Source organism: Pituophis catenifer, unplaced genomic scaffold, assembly GCF_029215685.1.
Source record: "Pituophis catenifer annectens isolate HBS135680 unplaced genomic scaffold, rPitCat1.0.hap2 SCAF_2, whole genome shotgun sequence".
NCBI lineage: Eukaryota > Metazoa > Chordata > Lepidosauria > Squamata > Colubridae > Pituophis > Pituophis catenifer.
In genome coordinates, this window is record NW_027256882.1 from 183,591,329 (window position 1) to 183,613,066 (window position 21,738).

At 43.2% G+C, this 21,738-nt stretch overlaps 1 protein-coding gene across 3 annotated transcripts in view; it reads right to left on the reverse strand.

Annotated features, from left to right (window-relative positions):
* Positions 1–6,088, reverse strand: part of SYDE1 (synapse defective Rho GTPase homolog 1) — a 32,404-nt gene extending 26,316 nt beyond the window's left edge. For all 3 annotated transcript variants that reach the window (XR_011599912.1, XM_070935282.1, XM_070935281.1), the window contains exon 1: positions 5,885–6,088. Coding sequence is in view for 2 of the 3 variants with exons in the window: in XM_070935282.1 (XP_070791383.1) it covers positions 5,885–5,981 (97 nt within the window). In the remaining variant the exon portion in view is untranslated. The remainder of the gene's footprint in view (positions 1–5,884) is intronic.
* Between the last annotated feature and the right edge of the window lie 15,650 nt (positions 6,089–21,738).

Here is a 21,738-nt window from a genome sequence, read left to right on the forward strand (position 1 = left end):
TTCCGACACGGTCACAGCACGGAAACGGCATTGGTCGCTCTGGTGAATGATCTCTGGTGGGCTCGCAACTTGGGTGTCCTCCTGGATGCTCAGCTATCCATAGAAGACCATCTAACGGCTGTGACCAGGGGGGCCTTCACACAGGTTCGCCTGGTGCGCCAGTTGCGCCCTTTCCTGGACCGAGATGACCTTCGCACAGTCACTCATGCCCTGGTTACTTCCCGCTTGGATTACTGCAATTCCCTCTACATGGGCCTGCCCCTGAGATGCACCCGGAGACTCCAGCTGATCCAGAATGCAGCTGCACGGGTTGTTATGGGAGCCCCTCGTTACTCCCATATAACACCCCTCCTGCGTGAGCTGCACTGGTTACCAGTGGTTCTCCGGGTCCGCTTCAAGGTACAAGTCCTCACCTATAAGGCCCTTCATGCCTTAGGTCCAGGATATTTGCATGACTTTCTCCTGCCTGCCTCTCACTGTCCTGTTCGCTCACATAGGGCCGCTCTCCTCAGGGTTCCGACGGCGAGCCAATGTCACCTTGCTGTGCCCAGGGGTAGGGCGTTCTCTGTGGGTGCTCCCACCCTCTGGAATGAATTACCTACTGAGCTCCGGACGGCTCCTGATCTCCGCTCCTTCCGTCGGGACTTGAAGACTTGGCTTTTCAAACAAATAGGCTGAGACTGATTCCGGGCTTTATTATTTACTACTAATTAATTATTTGGATTAAATTATGATTTTATTGTACTTGTTTCTTAACTTGCGTTCGCCGCCCTGAGTCCTTCGGGAGAATGGCGGCATATAAATACATGTAATAAATAAATAAATAATACTTTCTAGTCTGGAGAATGTTCAAGGCAGCCAACAAAAACTGATCAAAACAAAACAAAAAAGCAAGATGTAGCGGCAATATTGAATCTTGAGCTTGATAGAAACGTGGCTGTCTCTTTATTCTGAATTAGTTTATATCTCTATACCAAATTATATCTCTAATACTAAATTAATTGCATCCTAGGATATTGAAGGAATCACTTCATAGTCTAGACAAATCCCTATATATATTCTCTCTGAAAAATCCTGCAAACTGGGCATGTGCCAGATGAGATGATGTTCCTATGTTCGAAAATAAGGAAAGGGAAGATTGAGTGCACAATGACCGGTCAATCTAACATTGACACCTGGAAACATTTTAGAACACAATAAAGAGATCAATTTTCAATGCTTGCAAAAGTGCAGTAATTCTAGTACAGTAATTCCAATAGTTAGCATGGATTTGTCATGAACAAATCTTGTTATCTATTTTTGATTCATTAACTACCTTAGTAAACTGGAAATGTTATCATTGTGCATGGTGGCGCAGTGGTTAGAATGCAGTACTGCAGGCTATTTCTGCAGTTTGGCAGTTTGGGTCTCACCGGCTCAAGATTGACTCAAGCCTTCCATCCTTCCAAGGTTAGTAAAATGAGGACCCAAATTGTTGGGCGCAATATGCTGACTCTGTAAACCAGTTAGAGAGAGCTGTAAAGCACTGTGAAGCGGTATATATTGTATTGTAAAATTTCTTGTATTGTAAAATGTACAATATATTGCTATTGTAAAATTTATTGATTTCAGCTATGTCAGAGCATTCCAAAATATACTGATTAGCAAGATACAGTAGTTAAATGTGGGCTGGATGGCATGACAATTAAAATAAGACATAGACATAAAAATTGTATCCAAATAGTACTTATCAATGGTTCTTCAGCAATATGAAGAGCAGTATTGCAAGGAGCTTCATATGCATTTGTAAGGGATAGATAGAAGGAATGCTTAGCCAACTTTACCGAGGCACGATTGAAAGCATATCAATCTGTATCACTGTTTGGTTTGGTGGTAACAGTGCCTCAGATAGAAGGTCCATATAGAAGGTCCATATAGACAACAGAGATGATTATAGGAAGCTTGCTTCCCATTATTCAGGATATTGCTTATAAGCACTATGTGCTTAAAGCTCGAAGCATTGTTAGAGACCCACTTCATGGTCTGTTTCTGTTGCTCCCCTCTGGGAGGAGATTTCAAAGTATTTATAGTAGAACTATAAATATATAGTTAAATATATATAATATTCTGCCATGTATATGTATACATTCAAACTAGACTGTGATGTTTCTCTATGTCATATATGTGTGGGCACAATGGTCAACTTCTGAGAGCTGAATGCAATGAAATTTTATTTTAATGTATGCTGATTAGTGTACATTTAAAGTGACAATAAAATTTTATTCTATTCTATTCTTCTTCTTTGGAGACAACACAAAATTAGGTGGGATAACTAATATCTGAGAATAAATAAAATTCAAACTGATCTTGAAATCCTAGAGAAATGGGATGAAAGTAACAGAAATACATTTTAACAGACTCAAGTGCTGTGTTCAGTTAAAAAACAAAAATAAAATGAACACATATAGTATGGGAGACACCTGGCTTAGTAACAGTACTTGTGAAAATGATGTTGCAGTAGTAGTATATTGCAAACTGAATATGAACTAACAAGGTGTTGTATGACTGCAAAAAAGGCAAAGGTATATTTAGTCAGAGGAAGCAATCCTTCCATTCTGTCCTGCATTAGTCAGACTCCATCTTTAATACTGTGACAATGCTAGTCACCACATTTTAAAAGATTTAGAGAAACTGAATAGGTTCAAAGAAAAGCAATGAAGATGATCAGAGGATAATAAACTAAAGCCATGAAGACAGACTGAAGGAGCTGGGAATGTTTAGCCGAGGAGGGATGTGATAGCACTATTCAAATAAATTGCCCCTTGCAATTGTATAACTCTAGAAAAGTAAAAAGCTAAAAATGCAGATTAAAATTAGTACTAAAACAAATGGTAAAATCAATCAATCCCAAACTTGGCAGAAGAGATGCATCTTCATTTACTTTCTAGATACTGAGACAGCTGGGCAAATGCATGTCCCAAGGGAGTGCACTTCATAGTCTGGGACCAACATAGAACAAGGCCTTCTCTTGTGTGCCTGAAAGATGGGCTTCTGACAGTGGGATCATCTTCAAAAGGTCTCTCTTGCAGAATTCAATAAACATATAGGATCATAAGGAAGAGGGAGCCTAAGCTGTTCATGACTTTAAAAATCAATACCAGCACTTTATACTGTGGCGAGTAAGCAATTGACAGCTGGTGCAGATATTTCGGTATAGATGATTCCTATATTTTGAACTGTTTAGCTGTCTAGCAGCCATGGCAGCTTCCACTTTTCAAGGACAGTTCAATGCACAGCATGTTGCAACTGTCAAGACAGGATGTAATCAAGGGATGTATAACCACTGACACTTTAAGCCAGTTCAGGAAAGAATGCCACTGATTCACTATATGTAATCACCATCTGCAAATTTAGTGACGAGGATGAAGGTGCACTCATCCATTCAAGAGGACTCTAAACTTTTCTACCAAAGGCTGAATTTCAGTTCCAGAGTCTAGTTTCCTACTGACTGATAGTACCTCAATTATGCTGTCAGATAATGGAGCAGATGCTCTCAATTCACATCACAAGAGAACACTGAAAATTAAATCTGAGCTCTCAACTATTTTAGAAATGAAACTTTCTCTGAGTGAAACAATCCTTCAGAACTTCTGATAATGCCAAAAGAAGAATGGGAAAGTATTTAAGCAGTATAGGGAAAGGGGTTGGGGGGACGATGACGACAAACCCACCACATCTGGGCTCGACCTGAAGACATGCATCTGAGGATTACAATAAAGGGCAGAATATCTGTCCCAAGCTTCCAGCTGCTCAGACCTAGTGCCAAGTTGGATTTCCTGTTGTTTACTGCATAGTCCCCTCCTTGGCCGAGACACAGAGTTCTCTTTGTAGATCCCCAACTGACTCCACACGAAGAGTCCCATTGATTCAGGCATAACTCAAGAACGAAGATGCAGGTCAGAAATCAGGAGAGATTAGAAAGAGCACGAACAGTAGAATTACCTCCTTTTTCAGAATTACTGTATTAAACTTTAGAACATCCTGTTTCATCAATCAAAATATTTGATTACATTATTTCACTATTTTTAAAGAAAAATATTTACGGTAATCTTCATTGACTGAGGAAATTGTTCATTACCATTTCCATCAGTATTGCGGAAAGTTCTCAGATAAAAGCTGGGGGTAAAAAACAGTCACACTTAGATCCTAAGATAGCTTTGTCATTGTTTTTACAAGTAGTAAAAACTGACTTCAGTTCAATCTGATATCTCAAAGAGATTTATAGCCATAAAAGAAAATTACAAAAGAATTAACAAAAACAAGTAAAAAAGAGGCTTTTACATATGGAGGAAGAATTAACATTAAAATCAAAAAGGGGTTTAGTGGGCTTGAATATATAACAAGAACTTTGATAATAACAGAAAAAAAATTTCTCTGCAGAAATGTAGGATGCTCTCAAGGAAAGAATTTTTTCAGTTATCATAACTGGCCAAATACATTTAATTTACATGTCATGTTCACCTTCTCAGTTCTACAAGCTACATGATTATTATTTTTTATTTATAGAAGAAGAAATGAGGTTTAGAGCAAGCTACTTTCTCCAGAAGCTCATAGTGGTATGTTTGTTTATTAATCCCAAACAAACCCAAACTAGCTCCCTGGTTCAATATGACTGTAAGCCTCTCTCATACAAGACATGCTGCTTTATTATTTCAATATTTACCACAACTTTCTGGACTTTCAGCACTCAGTCTGTGAATGTTCATGGTAAAGGACCTAATGGAGAAGGGAATCTATATAAAGATTTCCTTAGGCCATTCTTATAGTGTCACCAGACTAATTAGAAGAAATGGCAATTGACATTGTCTGCATTCCAATGCAGAATTAACACTTAATTCATCCAGCCATTTGTGGATCTCTTGTCAGATAGTTTTTTATTTGCAGCAGCTTGAAGCCAGCATGTGCATTTTTGTTTAATGCTTCTTTTCTATCTCACCTTTCCACCATACCATGGTGTACACCCTTCTCTTACTTTATCCACAACACAATACACAAGACAGTGCTGGCTGAAAGAGAGTGATTGCCTCAAGTTTTCCTAGCAAATCCAACAATCAACCAGGGATTGGAACATGGATTTTCTCAGTTCAAGTCTAACACTTGAACTATTATTCTACACTGGCTCTTTGTGACAATGGAATCACATGATGGCGCAGAATGGCATCCAGCACATAAGATCCATTCAAGTTATTATTTCTGGCAATCACATGTTCTGTGTCTGTATGAACCACCCATTCTCTGGCTGTAGGATGCAACTGCCATCCCTTTGGGCTAGTTATTTCAGGAACACAGGGCTATTTGGCGAAATAGCAGGCCCTCAAGCTGGCTGAACACACCTCCTTAAAACCAGAAGGGTCTCGATCCCGATCTCTTTTTACTATTCCTGCAATCAAAGTCGCCGCCGACCACGAACAACAGCTTTCACCCGAGTGCTAGGAATTATTTCAGAAAGGAGGCAGGGGCTGCAGAAGTTACAGAACTAGAAGTTCCAAGTTCACCCCACTTCCCCATTACTCAACGGGCCGATAGGCACAAGAGGCGTTTTCCATCTCAATCCGAAGGCCGGGGCCGGGCAGAAAAATGGGGGCCGTCTATAAAACGGCCTCACTAATTCGCTCTGGAACTTGGGCCTCGTCGGTTGAGCTCCCTCAGTGCCACCGCGAAAAGAAGGATTGCGCTACAGCTCGGTAGCCTCTTCCCTTTGTTTCCTCTTGCCTATTTCAGGAACAGCTGAGGAGGAAATGCCGAAGATGTCTACAGTAGCCCCCTCCTGTCGGGCAAGGTGTCTGTGTGCCCGCGGCGGAGGGACGAGAGAAGGGAGCCCAGACCCTGTGCCTCCCTCGAGTACCTGGTTCGTTCTGAGGCGCGGGCGCCGCCTTTTTGCTCCGCAGGCGCTCCTTGCTCCTCAGCCGGGATAAAGTTTTCCTGAGTAAAGGCTGGGCCATCACTCAACCACGGGCGACTCCGTCCTACCGTGCCCCATGCAAGAGAAGTGAAAAGACGTTCAGCCCAAGGACCGTGGGACGCGCTCTGCGGGAAGCAAATTCCTCGGATGTCTCCTCCGCTTGCGTGCCAAGCCTAAACTGCTCTGGGGCTTGTAGTCGGAGGAGGCGGGAGCGGGGGAGAGGCTGGCCAGGGAGGCAACGCCCCCCTCCTCCGCCGTGTGTGCGTGAGTGCAGCTCGATCTTTGTAGGAAAAGCCACAGTGTCCGTCAAGCGGTCCTTGGCTCCTGGCGCTACAGGGTGGCAGAATAAATGGAGAAACGGTTCTGGCTTTTGCTATCCCAAATCATGGTCGAGTGCAGAGAAGCTGGCCAGCCGAGCAGGACGTGAAGCTGAGCAGCAAATTATTAAGCCTCAGTTCAAAGTCAGCAAGATAGTGGCTTGATTTCTAAGAACAAGCACTCCACAGCACAAGTGTCTTGAGCCTCTGTAGCTCAGCAGACTAAAAGCATTGTGATTAACACCAGCTGTCTGCAATTACTGTAAGTTCGAATCTCACCAGGCTCAAGGTTGACTCAGCCTTCCATCCTTTCTAAGGTAGGTTAAATAGGGACCCAGTTTGTGGGGGCAATAAGCTGACTTTGTATAAATATACAAAAGTATGAAGGCTATTGCTTAACGCATTGTAAGCCGCCCTGAGTCTCCAGAGAAGGGCGGCATATAAATCAAATTTAAAAAAAAAGTGTCAACCATCTTGGACGGAAGGTGCTCTGACACTGGAAGAAGTGACAATCTGAAGCATTGCCAATCCAGGTCACCTTTCTGGGGCATAGTAGGTATGGCCAGGACAATCCTTAAAAATGTACCTGCCATTATCTTACATTTATTAGTGGCTGGAAAGTCTTTATGGACTTTCTGACTAAAACTGAACTCAGGTCCTAATCATCACAACAGCTTCAGTATTGAAGAATCCTGGGCCCAAAACAGAACCTCGAAGTATCCTATTGCTTACTTTCCTCCAGGTAGCTGTGGTCCATTAAGGACTATGTTGAATGTAGTTGATCAGCCAGTTACAAATCCATCTGGTGATGATACTGTGTACTTTAATTTTTCTGTCTTACCAAGAAGTAGGCTATGATCTACTTTGTCAAGTTCCTTACTAAAATCCAAGTAAACTATGTGGACAGCATTTTGCTGATCCACTAACTTAGTCATTTTGTCAAAGAATGCAGTAAGTTTGTTTGGCATAATCTGTTTTTGACAAACCCATGTTGGCTTCTAGTAATAGCTTTGCTTGTTTGTAGGTGTTTGCAGATCCATTGCTTGATTATCTTTCCCAGGATCTTCCCAGGAACTGACGTCAGGCTGATTGGTCCCTAGTTTCCTGGGTCCATTTTTCCCCCCTTTTTCATTCAGGCAGTGGGAAAATGAAGCAATGTCAGTGGCCGGACTGCCTGACAGATCCTTTTAAAAGAGGGCACTGTCGGTCAGCCGGCTGAGAAGTTTTTCCAAGCCTCAGAATAAAGACTGAAATCACTAATCAGAGTCCTGCCTCTTCATTTGACCCCCCACTCAACACTGCCGACGAAGGTGGGATCTGAGAAGAACAAAGGACAACAAAGCTGAGCTGAACTGGGCATCCACATGACATCGGCCATTATCGCAGCAACTGAACATCTGCATTGGCATCCAAAATGACCACGTACGCCTCACTCGCTCTATTCAATCCAGCTAAAATATATGCTCTGATTCAATTGCTTTCTGGAAGCCAATGATCTATTTGGTCTATTGGATAATAGGAAAAAGGTGCTTTTCCTGAGTTACTGGGGACCCAAAGTCCTCGATATGGCTGAAGCAATATCAGAACCAGCTGATTTACAGATGGTGTCATGGCCGACACTCCAGGAATCGCTCAAAGCACATTATGCACCCGTACCCTCACCGATGGTTTACAAACACGATTTTTACCACAGGAAGCAAGATGAGGTGAGACAGTCAATCAGTATGTCGCTGTTCTACGAAAAACTGCGACTTGCTGCAAATTCAGTAATATAGAAGAAGCAATGCTAGATAGACTTGTATTTGGACTGAGAGACCTCCATTAACAGAGAAGTCTGCTATCCAAACCTAATCTCACATTTAAAGCAGCCTTAGAGGAAGTCAGAGCAACTGAAGCAACTGATAGAACAGCAGCAGCTATCAAAAAAACCAGAAAACATAAACATGCCACAAAAAACAGCAGGAGAGCTGGGAGCCCAAAGAGTCCACAGATGAAGACGATGAAATCCATCGCCTATGATCCAAAGGGAAGACAGGGAATTCAGAGACGTGAGACAGATCGCAATTTTGTGCCGGCTGTGGGGGAAATCATCCCAGAGCGAGCTGCTGATTCCGGGACGCAATTTGCCAAAGATGCAAGAGAAAAGATCACATTGCAAAAGCTTGTCAAGCCAACCAGCCGGCCATGAACTGGCAACAGCAGCCCGCGAGGCAGTCAGAAAGACAAACAGGACTCAGAAAAGCACAAATCACAAATGGTTGTTGTGAGAGAAAACTTCTCTCATGGTTTGCTGTGCCTATTGATTGGTTTTTATTGGTTTCTGGTTTGAATGTTTGAATGGACCAATTAGCGCGCAGCAATTGACTGAGTTTCCGGGGCTTTGTAACTGACATTCACTCGATATATAAGGAGCTGCTCTGGCTGCTAGCACACACACACACACTGCACCCTGCGCCTAACCCTTCTCCCAGATCACACACAAGAGCTGAAGTCACTTGGCCTCCTTCTGGGGAAGGAAGACCTGGGCTCCAACCGCATGGAGCAATTGCAAAAAGAGCTAAATGGACTTTGCTGAAAGGAAGATGACTACTGATGCTTTTTGTAGATTTTGTTTTGTTTGTTTCTATTAAACTAGTTTGTTTTTAAACTCCTCTCCATCTTGTCTGTTTGATGCATTTGTAAGCAGATAGGTCTGTGGTCTACAATACCTCCACAACACTTGGTAGCAGAGGATGGTTAAAGACCCTATTTGCATTACAATGTGTTAAACAGGCATGCCCATAATTAAGCCAACACAGAAGGAAAGAGTTGAAACTTGAGCCTCTACCAGAAGCAAGACGCTGCAAGGCAGACCGATGGAATCCAAGGCCAGGATGACTTCAGCTGCCTGTTGCTCCAGGCACCAACAGAGCAGGAGAGCAAAGGGACGATGAATCCAGAGATGAATCCCCCGGCTCTCAAATTGCTCACCGCTGTGAGTGAGCCCCCCGCCCATCTGCAGAAGCAGAAGCCAGAAGGACGCCCCTTCTGGCCTCGAATGCAAATCCAGAGGGAAGGGATGAAATGAGGACAGCGATACTTTGGTTTTTCAGCTTACCGGTAACAAGTGAGGATCCAGTTGCTGACATCAGTGCCTTATTACAGTCTACAGCCATGGCGACAGCAACAAGGGACGGGAGAGAAATCCAGGATAGCGCTGGACTGGTAAGACATACCCAATCCTATCCTGCAACCCCTTTTACTGACCATGAGTCGAGGGAGAAGGACTATAGATTATCTGCTTTAAATCTCCCACCAAACAACATGGCGCCCGGCCAGCCCTCAATTCAAGGTGACCAAATTAATATGGTGCCACCTATTGTTCAACCAGCTATTGATGGTCCGCGAAGGCGTGTGGATACTGGGACTGAGGTCACCCATCAGACAGCACCTACCGCGATGGTGACCCAAAATGATCTGCCAACCAGAAGTTTAGCCCCCCCCCCCGACGATAGCAACATTGCTGATTTCAGATGTGCCAGGGATGCCACCGGCGTTTGTCAGGCGGACCATCATCCAGATGACCAATCCGGTCATGGCAGCCCCAGTAACAAGTCTAAGAAGTTCGCCTACCGAACTTGAGATCGCAAATGCGATCGGAATATTAACAGCAGCTTTTGGAGCTACTTTTCAGCCACCTTTTACCCAATGCATGACAGCGACCCGTCTAGACACCCCCCCGATGACTGCGATCCGTTCCTTATCTGTTTCGAGTGTAATGGGCTCTCTCATGGCATCTCCAGCTCTTGGGGCCATTTCCGGGACTGTAACAACTGACGTTGAGGTCCCAGGGGCAGGCCTGAGATCTTCTACAGAGGAGCAACAGAGGAGGCCTTTACAACTTGGTGTTCAGGAAGAAATGGATTGTGTGCCTGCGCGTCAGTTCAGTGAAGCGGTGGATGTGATGTGCCAGTGCCTGGAGGCTGTGAGGGTCTGGATGGGAGTCAAGAGGCTCAGACTTAACCCAGACAAGACCGAGCGGCTGTGGGTATTGCTTCCTAAAGACTATGTCAATTGTCCATCCCTGGTTTGGGGGGGGGGAGAAATTGTCCCCCTCAGAACGGATTCGCAATTTGGGTGTCCTCCTAGACTCACAGCTAAGATTAGAGCAACATCTAGCAGCTGTGGCTAGAGGGACCTTTGCACAGGTTCGCCTGGTGCACCAATTGCGACCCTACTTGGATCAGGAGGCTCTCCTCACAGTCACTCATGCCCTTGTCACCTCATGGTTAGATTATTGCAACACGCTCTACATGGGGCTTGCCAATATTGGGAAGGTTTTTATTCCCAGGCTTGGGGAAGTCAGTGGTGTTTTATATGTACCTGATATTGATCACAATTTGCTCAGCACAGTGAAACTAAATGAAAACACTAAGATAGAAGTGTTGTTCACAGATGGAACTGCTATAGTTACTAACGATAAATGTGTGGTTGGGGAAGTCTTAAAAGATAAATGGTTTACCCTATTATTCCCCCATTATAAGGGCTGAGGAATTTATTTATTTATTTTATTTTATTAAATTTCTATACCACCCTTCTCCCGAAGGACTCAGGGCAGTGAACAGCCACAAGATAAAACACATAAATACAAAAATTTAAAATAAAATAAAAATGAATTAAATAATTTGGCTGAACAAATTTAAAATACCCCATAATTTAAAAACAAATTAAAATTTACATTTAAAAAGGGGAGAAAATTTAGGCCAGGCCAGCTTGATGAAAAAAAAAAGTCTTAAGCGCGCGACGGAAGGTGCGCAGATCCAGGATCCTACGTATCTCCGGGGGGAGCTTGTTCCAGATCATAGGTGCCCCCACAGAGAAGGCTCTCCCCCTAGGGGCTGCCAGTCGACATTGTTTGACCGACGGCACCCGGAGGAGCCCCTCTCTATGGGAGCGTACTGGCCGGTGGGAGGCTATTGGTGGTAGCAGGCGGTCCCATAGATAACCAGGTCCTAAGCCATGGGGTGCTTTAAAGGTGATAACCAGAACCTTGAAGCGCACTCAGAAGATCACCGGGAGCCAGGGCAGCTCACGCAGGAGAGGTGTTACATGGGAATTCCACATCGCTCCCATAACCACCTGCGCGGCCGCACTCTGCGCCAGTTGGAGCCTCCGAGTGCACCTCAAGGGGAGCCCCATGTAGAGAGTGTTACAATAGTCCAGACGAGAGGTGACGAGGGCATGAGTGACTGTGTGTAGAGAGTCCCGATCTAGAAAGGGATGCAACTGGCGGATCAGGCGAACCTGATGAAAAATCCTCCCGGTCACGGCTGTCAAGTGCTCTTCTAAAGACAGCCATGAATCCAGGAAGACGCCCAAGTCGCCTTTCTATGGGGACCAATGATTCGCCCCCAATAGTCAGCGATGGCACCAGCTGACTATATCAGGACGTCGGAAACCACAGCCACTCAGTCTTGGATGGTTTTTTGTTTTTTTTTTTAATTTGATTTATATGCCGCCTTTCTCCGGAGACTCAGGGCGGCTTACAATGTGTTAAGCAATAGGCAATAGACTTCATACTTTTGTATATATTTATACAAAGTCAGCTTATTGCCCCCACAAACTGGGTCCTCATTTAACCTACCTTAGAAAGGATGGAAGGCTGAGTCAACCTTGAGCCTGGTAAGATTCGAACCTGCAGAAATTGCAGGCAGCTGTGTTAATTATAGGGTGCATTAAACCACTGTACTACCAAGGCTCTTGGGTTGAGCCTGAGCCTGTTTCTCCCCATCCAGATCCGTACGGCCTCCAGGCACCGGGGTGGAGATCTACAGCTGGGTGTCATCAGCGTACTGATGGTACTTCACCCCGAAACCATGGATGATCTCGCCCAGCAGCTTTACATAAATGTTGAACAAAAGGGGCGAGAGGACCGATCCCTGCGGCACCCCACATATGAGGGGCCTTGGGGTCGACCTCTGCCCCCCTGTCAACACAGACTGCGACCGGTTGGAAAGAAAGGAGGAGAACCACCGTAGTATGGTGCCTCCCACCCCCAACTCTTCCAACCGGTGCAGCATGATACCATGGTCGATGGTATCAAAAGCCGCTGAAAGATCTAACAGGACCAGGACAGAGGAGCAACCCCTGTCCCAAGCCCTCCAGAGATCATCAACCAACGCAACCAGTGCCATTTCCATGCTGTACCCAGGCCTGAAACCTGACTGGAACGGATCCAGATACGACGTTTCATCCAGGTACTGGGGAAGCTGTTGCGCAACCACACTCTCAACAACCTTCGCCACAAAGCGAAGGTTGGAGACTGGACGATAATTAGCCAATACTGCTGGGTCCAGGGAAGGCTTCTTGAGGAGAGGCCTCACCACCGCCTCCTTCAAGGTGGCGGGGAAGGCACCCTCACCCAATGAAGCATTTATAATCCCCTGGAGCCAGCCTCGCGTCACCTCCCGGGAAGCCAGCACTAACCAGGAAGGACACAGGTCCAACAAACATGTGGTTGCGTTCAATCTACCCAGAATCCTGTTCACGTCATCTGGGGTCACAGGATCAAACTCATCCCAGATAACATTCTTAAGACCTGCCTCCGTCACCCTTGCTGGACCTACCCAGTCGGAGTCCAGACCTTCCTGAATCTGAATGATTTTGTCATGCAGATATTGGACAAAATCCTCGGCTCTACCCTACAAGGGGTCCTCCTGCGCTTCCTGGTGTAGCAGGGAGCGGGTCACCCTAAACAGGGCGGCCGGGTGATTACCTGATGATGCAATAAGAGCAGCAAAATGGGTACATTTTGCTGCTTTTATCGCCACTAGATAATTCTTAATATGAGATCTTACCAGTGTCCGGTCCAATTCAGAAAGACTAGCTCTCCAACTACTCTCTAGGCGTCTTTTCTGGCGCTTCATCTCCCTCAGCTCCTCAGTGAACCAAGGAGCCAGGTGAGATCGGCTCCGGGTCAGAGGCCGCAAAGGCACGACTCGATCTAGAGCTCCAGCCGCCGCCCTGTCCCAGGTGGCCACTAGGTCTCCAGTTGAGGTGTGAGCAAGATCCTCGGGGATTGGCCCAAGCTCCATCGGGAACCTATCAGGTTCCATCAGGTGCCTGGGGCAGTACCATCTTATCGGTTCTGCCTCCCTGCGGTGGGGTACCGCGGTTCAAAGGTCAAGGCGAAGGAGAGAATGATCCGACCATGACAAGGGCTCAGTGACTATGTCCCCTATCTCAAGATCACTCAACCACTGTCCAGAGACAAAAACCAAGTCCAGCGTGTTTCCCCCCCATGTGCGTAGGGCCATGAATTAGCTGGGTCAGGTCCATGGCCGTCATGGAAGCCATGAACTCCCGAGCCACCTCAGACGCCTCACCCACGGACAGCAGGTTAAAATCCCCCATGATCATAAGTCTGGGAGTATCAACCACCACCACGGCGATAATGTTGACATTAGTAATCAAGTTACCGACCTTGATAGTGATGATGAATCTCAACCAGAATCAGGTGACGAGTTTGAAGGTACTCGAGAGAAGAGGAGTTGTGATTTTAATTGTAAAAATGTTTTAAAGTGTAAAAAGTATGTGAGTTTTAATTTGGAGCAAAATGATGAAGGATCTGAGGATGCCAATGCAATTTCTACTGGTAAGCCACTACATGATGAGTGTGCTCACCTTATGCATCATAGAATGGGTCATATGAGTTTCCCTGTAGTGCAAAAGATGCCTGAATGCTCAAAAGGAATCAGAATTAACGATTGTAGTACTTTTTTGGACTGTTCTGTTTGCAGGAGTGCAAAATAAGACCTGCACCCAGGAAATCTCAGAGGTATTCTGAACACATATTCCAGTTTACATATGGACTTGGTAGGTCCTTTAAAACCCTCCATTGGTAAGAATTGTTACTTTTTGACTATTGTTGATGACCATAGTAGGTTTGGATTTGTTTATCCACTCAAATCCAAGGATCAGACCTTATCTAAATTTAAGGAATTCTGCAGTCTGATTGAGAACCAGCATAAGGTCAACATCCAGAAGATCTTGACCGACAGAGGAACTCAGCTCAGTTCTCTGATTGGCTGAAGGAGAAGGGCATAGTCCATTTGCATACTGCCCCTTACTCCGCTTTTCAGAGCGGGGTGGTAGAAAGAAGGAATTGTGTACTGCAGTCAATGATGAGGTGCGCTCTCGAGGATGCTGACCTAGATTTTTCATTTTGGGCGGAAGCTGTTTTGTATGCAAATTACAGTCTCAACTGGGTATGGTCCAGTGTGGTGCAAAAGACCCCATATGAGGTAGTGTATGGCCATAAGCCAAGATTAACGCATCTTCATGTATTTGGAGTGATGGCTGATGTTCATGTCCCCAAGGAATTTAGGAAAAAGGGGGACAGAGTCTCAACCAAATTAAGGTTCGTTGGCTATGAAACAGGCTCTAAGGCTTTTAGGTTTGTGGACTCAAACAGGAGAATAATAATATCCAGGTCAGCCACTTTCTATGAGAGTACAAATTGGAGCAGGATCCATGCCAACGAGATCCTGACTCAAAGTCCTCCTCATAATTTGGACAATCAGGTAGAAGATGTGTCAGAAAGTTCATTTATTGATAGTGACACATCTGGTTTTGAGGATGAGGGAGAGAGTATGCCCTCCAGACCTTTAAAGGGAATATTAAGACAAAGGAAGGGAGTAGCCTGGAAAGAGGGGCACTCCACTTTAAAGATTCAAAATCATAGTAATGAGGAGGATAATCCATCAGGTAGATCTGATGAAGATGAAGAACCAATAAGTAGGCCAATTCGGTCCACTAGGGGCAATAAGCCAAAGAGGTATGAAAGCTTTGTTACTTCTGTTGATCAGGTTTCAATTACCCCAAAGGTATGAGGATGTGTTAGCACTATCTGAAAGAGAACAACAAAATTGGCGTGCTGCAATGGATACCAAATTGGATAGTTTAAAAAGGCTAGAGGCATTCACACCAACGAAATTACCAAGAGACAAGAAAGTAATTGGCACTAGATGGGTCTTTAAGAAGAAACCCCTTGATAATGGGAACTTTATCTATAAGACGAGGTTGGTTGCACAGGGTTTCTCACAGAGATTCCCTGATGACTACGTTGATACTTTCTCGCCTACAGTGTGCCCAGAGAGCATTAAGACTGCGCTCACCGTAGCTGCCATACATGGGGAGAGTGTGTATCAATTTGACGTACAGACTGCTTATTTACATGCCAAATTGGACAAGAAGTTATATGTCAAAGCTCCTCAGGGTGTAGATCATCAGGAAGGTGATGTTTGGCTTTTAAATAAAAGCCTCTATGGTCTCAAACAATCGGGCAAGAGGTGGTATGAATGTCTTACCAAAAGTTTAAAGCAGATGGGTTTCTCTGCTTCATCAGTTTTTTTTTTTTTTTTTATTTGATTTATATGCCGCCCTTCTCCGGAGACTCAGGGCGGCTTACAGTGCGTTAAGCAATAGCCTTCATACTTTTGTATATTTATACAAAGTCAGCTTATTGCCCCCACAAACTGGGTCCTCATTTAACCTACCTTAGAAAGGATGGAAGGCTGAGTCAACCTTGAGCCTTGGAGAGATTCGAACCAGCAGTAAATTGCAGGCAGCTGTGTTAATAACAGGGTGCTTTAAACCACTGTAGTACCAAGGCTCTTGATGAATGTGTGTTCATTAGAAACCACCAGGGTATTAAAGAAACAATCTTGGTTTATGTAGATGACATTTTGTATATCTGCAAGTCTGAGAACAAGTGTAAAATGTTCTCTAACAAATTAAGCAAGAGTTTTGCCCTAAAGCTTCTAGGCCAAATTGATAAATTCTTAGGGGTACAATTTGTTAAAACTGAGAAGGGGTTTGAACTTTCTCAACAGGACAAGATTTTAGAATTAATTGAAAGGTGCAACATGGCTCCGGCGAAGACGGTCTCTTCTTAAGGACCGCCAGCCCCGCCATCTGTAGAGCCGCTTCGACATCGAGAAGCGGCTTGAAAACTCCGAAATCCCCAGGATTGCAGGAGGAGAGTAGGCAAGGCACAGGTTGAGCCCCTGTGAGCCCCCAGAGAATCGCTGCTGGGGAGGAAACAGGCGCGGCTCCCTTTCAACTTGCCAGACTCCGGACGGCGTGGGACGATTCTGCTTCCTGCAGAACAAGCCGGCTGCTGCAAACATCTAAATTGAATGAAACCAACCTTAACAAACAGCGGAAATATCAACTTGAAGCCTCAAACTTGGAAATCGCAAGTATTAATGCTTTGGTGACTTTTTTTTTTTATTGAAAAAGTTTTTCAAATACAAATTTTCCCCCCTTTTTTCCCCCCCTCCTCCCTAACCCCCCTCACCCCCCTTCCCCTTTGACTTCTTCATAATAAAACCCAAATTCATAACAGATTATATCATACTTTGCTATCCACTTACTCCATCTCCATATACTGATCCTTTCTTTCTAATAAAATTATCATGCCCCCCTTATACTATGCTATAATATGCATTTCAAAGTGACATTCTATTATAACAATATCTAGTAACTCCTGATTTAACATAATGATATTATTATATCTCCCAATTTAACAATTTCCGCTTGTAATCTACCCTTTTACTACCCCCCATACGATATAACATTTCAAAGCATACTTCGACTCTAATACTATTCAATAAATCCCAATTTAACACTTATTCAGTTCAACTACCCATTTCCTTCCCCCCTTCATTACATACATTCACATCTAAACATAATATCCCTTTTCTTTAAACTAAACAATCCATAACCTATCCTATCTCCACCTACTTTCCTACAAAATTACCATAATTATTCTTAATATCTTTATTCTTCTGCCCACTCCCCTAGAAGAATATTCCCTTATGTAAATAAAATCCTAAAAGGAAAAAAAAAAACTTTTTGCTTGTAATCCATATAACATCTTCTGTAATATCCTTCAACTGGATGATAAATTCCATCACCCATGTTAGGGTAACATCGCATCCTTATTCCAACAGTATTTTCAGAATCTTCAATTACCATCTGCCCCCATCAGTAACGAATATCTTCATATTGGAAGAAAGAAACAAAAAGAGCCCCCAACAACCACCCGAGTGACTTTATAATTATATTCCGTATAATGTTTATGGAGGTGTCTTTTATCCAGATTATTAATTCCAACCATCGTAATAGGGTAACAACCAGATCTTCTGCGTGCCCCAATCCAGTAAATCTCTTGCCATATAACTCGACATACACTTAATATATTTATCCAGAAATCCAAAAATCAAACAAGATGTTTCCATCCATTCAATTTAGGGCCTTTTTCACATCCCAAAATAATTCAGCACTGCAGAGATCTGCCCTATCCTCAGGATAAAATAAACCAATACTTTGCCAATTATCTTTTCATATATTCAGTCCTCTCATAAGTAACTGGCATTACTGTTGTTTAATTTAAAAAATTTTATGTTTGTGAGACCTACTTCTTCTTTTCTTGATTTTTTGTGGGTTGGATCTCCATCCTAAATTCCTTTCTGTGGATTGTATATCAACTATTTGGTTTTGCTGGTGTATAACTTGATCCTGTTGAGTTTGCTTTTGTGGCTGAGATCTTTCTGGTTCTGTAAATTGTATACCAACTAATTGGCTTCCATGCTGGTTTGTGGTTTGACAAATCATTGCAATAGGATCCGGAACCGCCTCTCTTATATTAAATAATCCAGCTGAGACCTCTGAAGAAGAATCCAAAAGCTGCTCATCTGTGGAGACCTCATTAACTTGTTGTTTCTTCATTGTCTCCATCTCCTTCTGCTTTTCTTGAATTTCTGTCTCTTGTTGATTTTGCTTTTTAAGTACCTTATGATAAAATTCTTCTGCTTTTTCAACAGTATTTATCTGATATCTTATTCCTTGATATCTCAGTATTATACCCACTGGGACATCCCACCTGAATAGAATATCTTGTCTTCTTAACTCAGTCACCAATAGACCAAATTTCTTTCTATCTCTTACCATCTTAGGCGGTAATTCCTTAAATATCCAGATTTTTCTCCCATTCAGTTGTAAAGTAGAATTAAAAGATTTTTGCACAATATCATTCCTTATCTCTTTGTCTGTAAAGTAAATCACCACATCTCTAGGCAGTTGCCTTTGTTTTGCAATCCAGGAATTCACTCTATAAGCCTTATTAATTTTACTGAATACCTCCTCAGGATGAACCTTTAAGATCCCAGCCAAAACTTGAGCAGATGTTTTTCTTAAATCATCACTATTATTCTCCTGTAAGCCTCTAATTCTGATCGCAAATTCTGTAATTCTGTATTGCAGCATTACAACCTCTCTTTCAATTCCTTGGTTTATATCTTCTGCATTATAAGTCTCGTGACCATCTTCCTTTTTAGACTTTAGTTCTGAGCTATTATCTCGAATATTTATTAAGTCCTTTTCAATTCTTAATATTTTATTGTCCAAATCATCAATTTTCTCCATTTTGGACTCTAACAATTTAATATTTGTATCCAGCTTTATAACAATTTCTGAAAAACCATTAGTCAGTCTTACAATCTTTTGTTGCAAATTATCATACTTTTGTTGTATCATTTCTTTAATTTCCTGCCTTAAATTTTCAAATTTCTGGTTCACAGTCTCATAACATTTTGCCATTTCCTCCTGAATAAGTTCTTTTAAATTAAAACCATTCTGCAAAGTCTGTAGGCTCAGCGCTTGCTCAAACAATTGTGGGTGGGGGAGCGCCCCCCCTTTCTTGTCTATCAGATTTCATTAGTAACGCCATCCTTCCAGCAGGCTGTTCTTTTTTACCCCCCAAACAAGATCAAGTACAAATCTCCAAGAAGAGAGGAACTTAAAATAACTCTTTTTCTTTCAAATTGTAGCCAACAGTATATATTCCGCTACTTTGTATCTGTTAGGGAAGGACTCTTAGTTTCAACTTTCTTCTACTTCTCAAGCCTCAGCGGCCATTTTAAAGCTTTTTTTTTTTCCTCTTTCACTTTAAAATGCTTGTAAATTCATTAAGGATACTTGCGATTTAGGGTCCAAAATCCAAGTCTCATCTTTTTTAATAAGTCCATCTGTTAGTTTCGTTAATTGATCCAGTACCAGCGCCTGGCTCTGCAAAAAAAGCAGATTGCACTCGATGCCCGGAGCGGCGGCAAGGGACAATAGGGAGCTCCAACCTGCCCGTCCCCAAGAGTTAAAAAAGACTCTGGGGACTTCGCAGAGGGCTCTACCCACCCCCGCCCGCTCAGACTCACATTTCCATCAGGAAATGGAGTTTTTCGAGCCGCCTTTCAGATGTAAAGGCGGCTCTTTTACAGGCAACGGGGCGGCGGTCACGGAGGACCGTCTGGCGGCGCCGGAAGCCAGACAGGAAGTCGCTTTGGTGACTTTTTAACTTAAGTGAAAGTACGAACGAGTGAAAGTGATTTGGAAAAAAAAATGGCGCCCAGCAGCAGAGTTAATGAGCTAGCGAGAGTGGATTTGTGAAGCTACTTTGATCTGTTACAAAGTTGCTCTGCCTGTAATAAAGAGGAACAGGAGAAGAGGAAAAAACTCTCTTTAAAATCTGAGTCTGCTTCAGTCTAGTTTCTATTTGATTAAACCTGGGGGACTTTTTCAGAAGTCTTTGTGGAGGTGGAAAAGGAAAAAGGATTTCCCTTTTCAGAAAATCTAACTTACGTGGCAGGATGGCTTCAAAGAAACAGGAAGGAAAGGCAGCAGGGGGGGACCCCCCCACACACAAACATGAACTGCAGCCTCCTCCCACCCATGTTTTTATCAAAAACATGTATATTGAAAGTGCAGAGTTTGAACAAAAGACGCTTTACAAATCCATGATAGGATCGTTGTTGTATATTGCAAGTTGGACAAGGCCAGATATTAGTCTGGCTATGAATGTATTGTCCAGGCATTCTGAGAACCCCACCCAATTTCATTGGAATGGAATCAAAAGGGTTCTTAGATATTTGAAGAGTACTGTAAATCACTCACTTTTATTGGAGCCAGATGTATCAGACAGACCAAACTTGTACTGTTATTCAGATGCAGATTGGGCAGGGGATATTAAATCCAGAAAGAGTACCTCAGGTTTTGTTGTGTTTTTAAATGGAAGCCCCATTCATTGGTACTCAGGTAAACAGAAGCTGATTGCCACTTCTACTGCTGAGGCAGAGTATGTGTGCCTGTCCAAGGTGTCTAACAATCTGATCTGCTTCGATGATCTGTTAATGAATTTGTGGGAAGAGCCTTGGTGGCGCAGCAGACTAATGTATTGTTAAGTAACACCAGCTGCCTGCAATTACTGCAAGTTCAAATCTCACCAGGCTCAAGGTTGACTCAGCCTTCCATCCTTTCGAGTAGATAAAATGACCCGGTTTGTGGGGGCAAATAAGCTGATTTTGTATAAAAAAGAACACCGCTTAGGGGCCCCCCAAAAGCCCTACTAAGCAGATATATACAAAAAGTATGAAGGCTATTGCTTAACGCATTGTAAGCCGCCCTGTGTCTCCGGAGAAGGGCAGCATATAAATCGAACCAATAAATAATAAATAAATAAGAACCTGTGTATCCTATAAATATTCATGAGAATAATATAGCTGCTATCAACATATCGAAAGCTGACGCTGTGGGGCAAAGGTCACATCATATTGATATGTAAGACAACTGTCAAAAACGGGTTTTATTAGGACAGTATTCTGTGAGACAAAAGAACAGATAGCAGATATACTTACTAAATCACTACCCAGGGAGCAGCACCAATATCTCCTAGGTAAAATATCTCTGGCTATGTGAAAAATGTATCATTTGCTATTATGATATATGTACTCAATGTGTTATATGTATTTGTATTTGGAATCAATAGCCACAGAGAAGGGGATTGTGAGAGAAAACTTCTCTCATGATTTGCTCTGCTTATTGATTGATTTTGATTGGTTTCTGGTTTGAATGTTTGAATGGACCAATCAGTGCGCAGCAATTGACTCTGAGTTTCCCGGGCTTTGTAACTGACACTCACTCAGTATATAAGGAGCTGCTCTGGCCGCTAGCACACACACATGCTGCACACTGCGCCTAACCCTTCTCCCGGGTCACACACAAGAGCTGAAGTCACTTGGCCTCCTTCTGAGGAAGGAAGACCTGGGCTCCAATCGCATGGAGCAATTGCAAAAAGAGCTAAATGGACTTTGCTGAAAGGGAGATGACTACTGATGCTTTTTGTAGATTTTGTTTTGTTTGTTTCTATTCAATAGTTTGTTTTTAAACTCCTCTCCATCTTGTCTGTTTGGTGCATTTGTAAGCAGATAAGTCTGCGGTCTACAAAACCTCCACAACAGTTGTGTAAAGAAGCAAAACAATATTGGGTGAAAATACAAACATGGTTAGAGGGAATGCTGCAGCAACATATAGAGTTAAAACCAGAGATATTCTTATTGGGAATCGTATCAGAGAAATATAGTAAAGAAGATACATATTTGATTATTT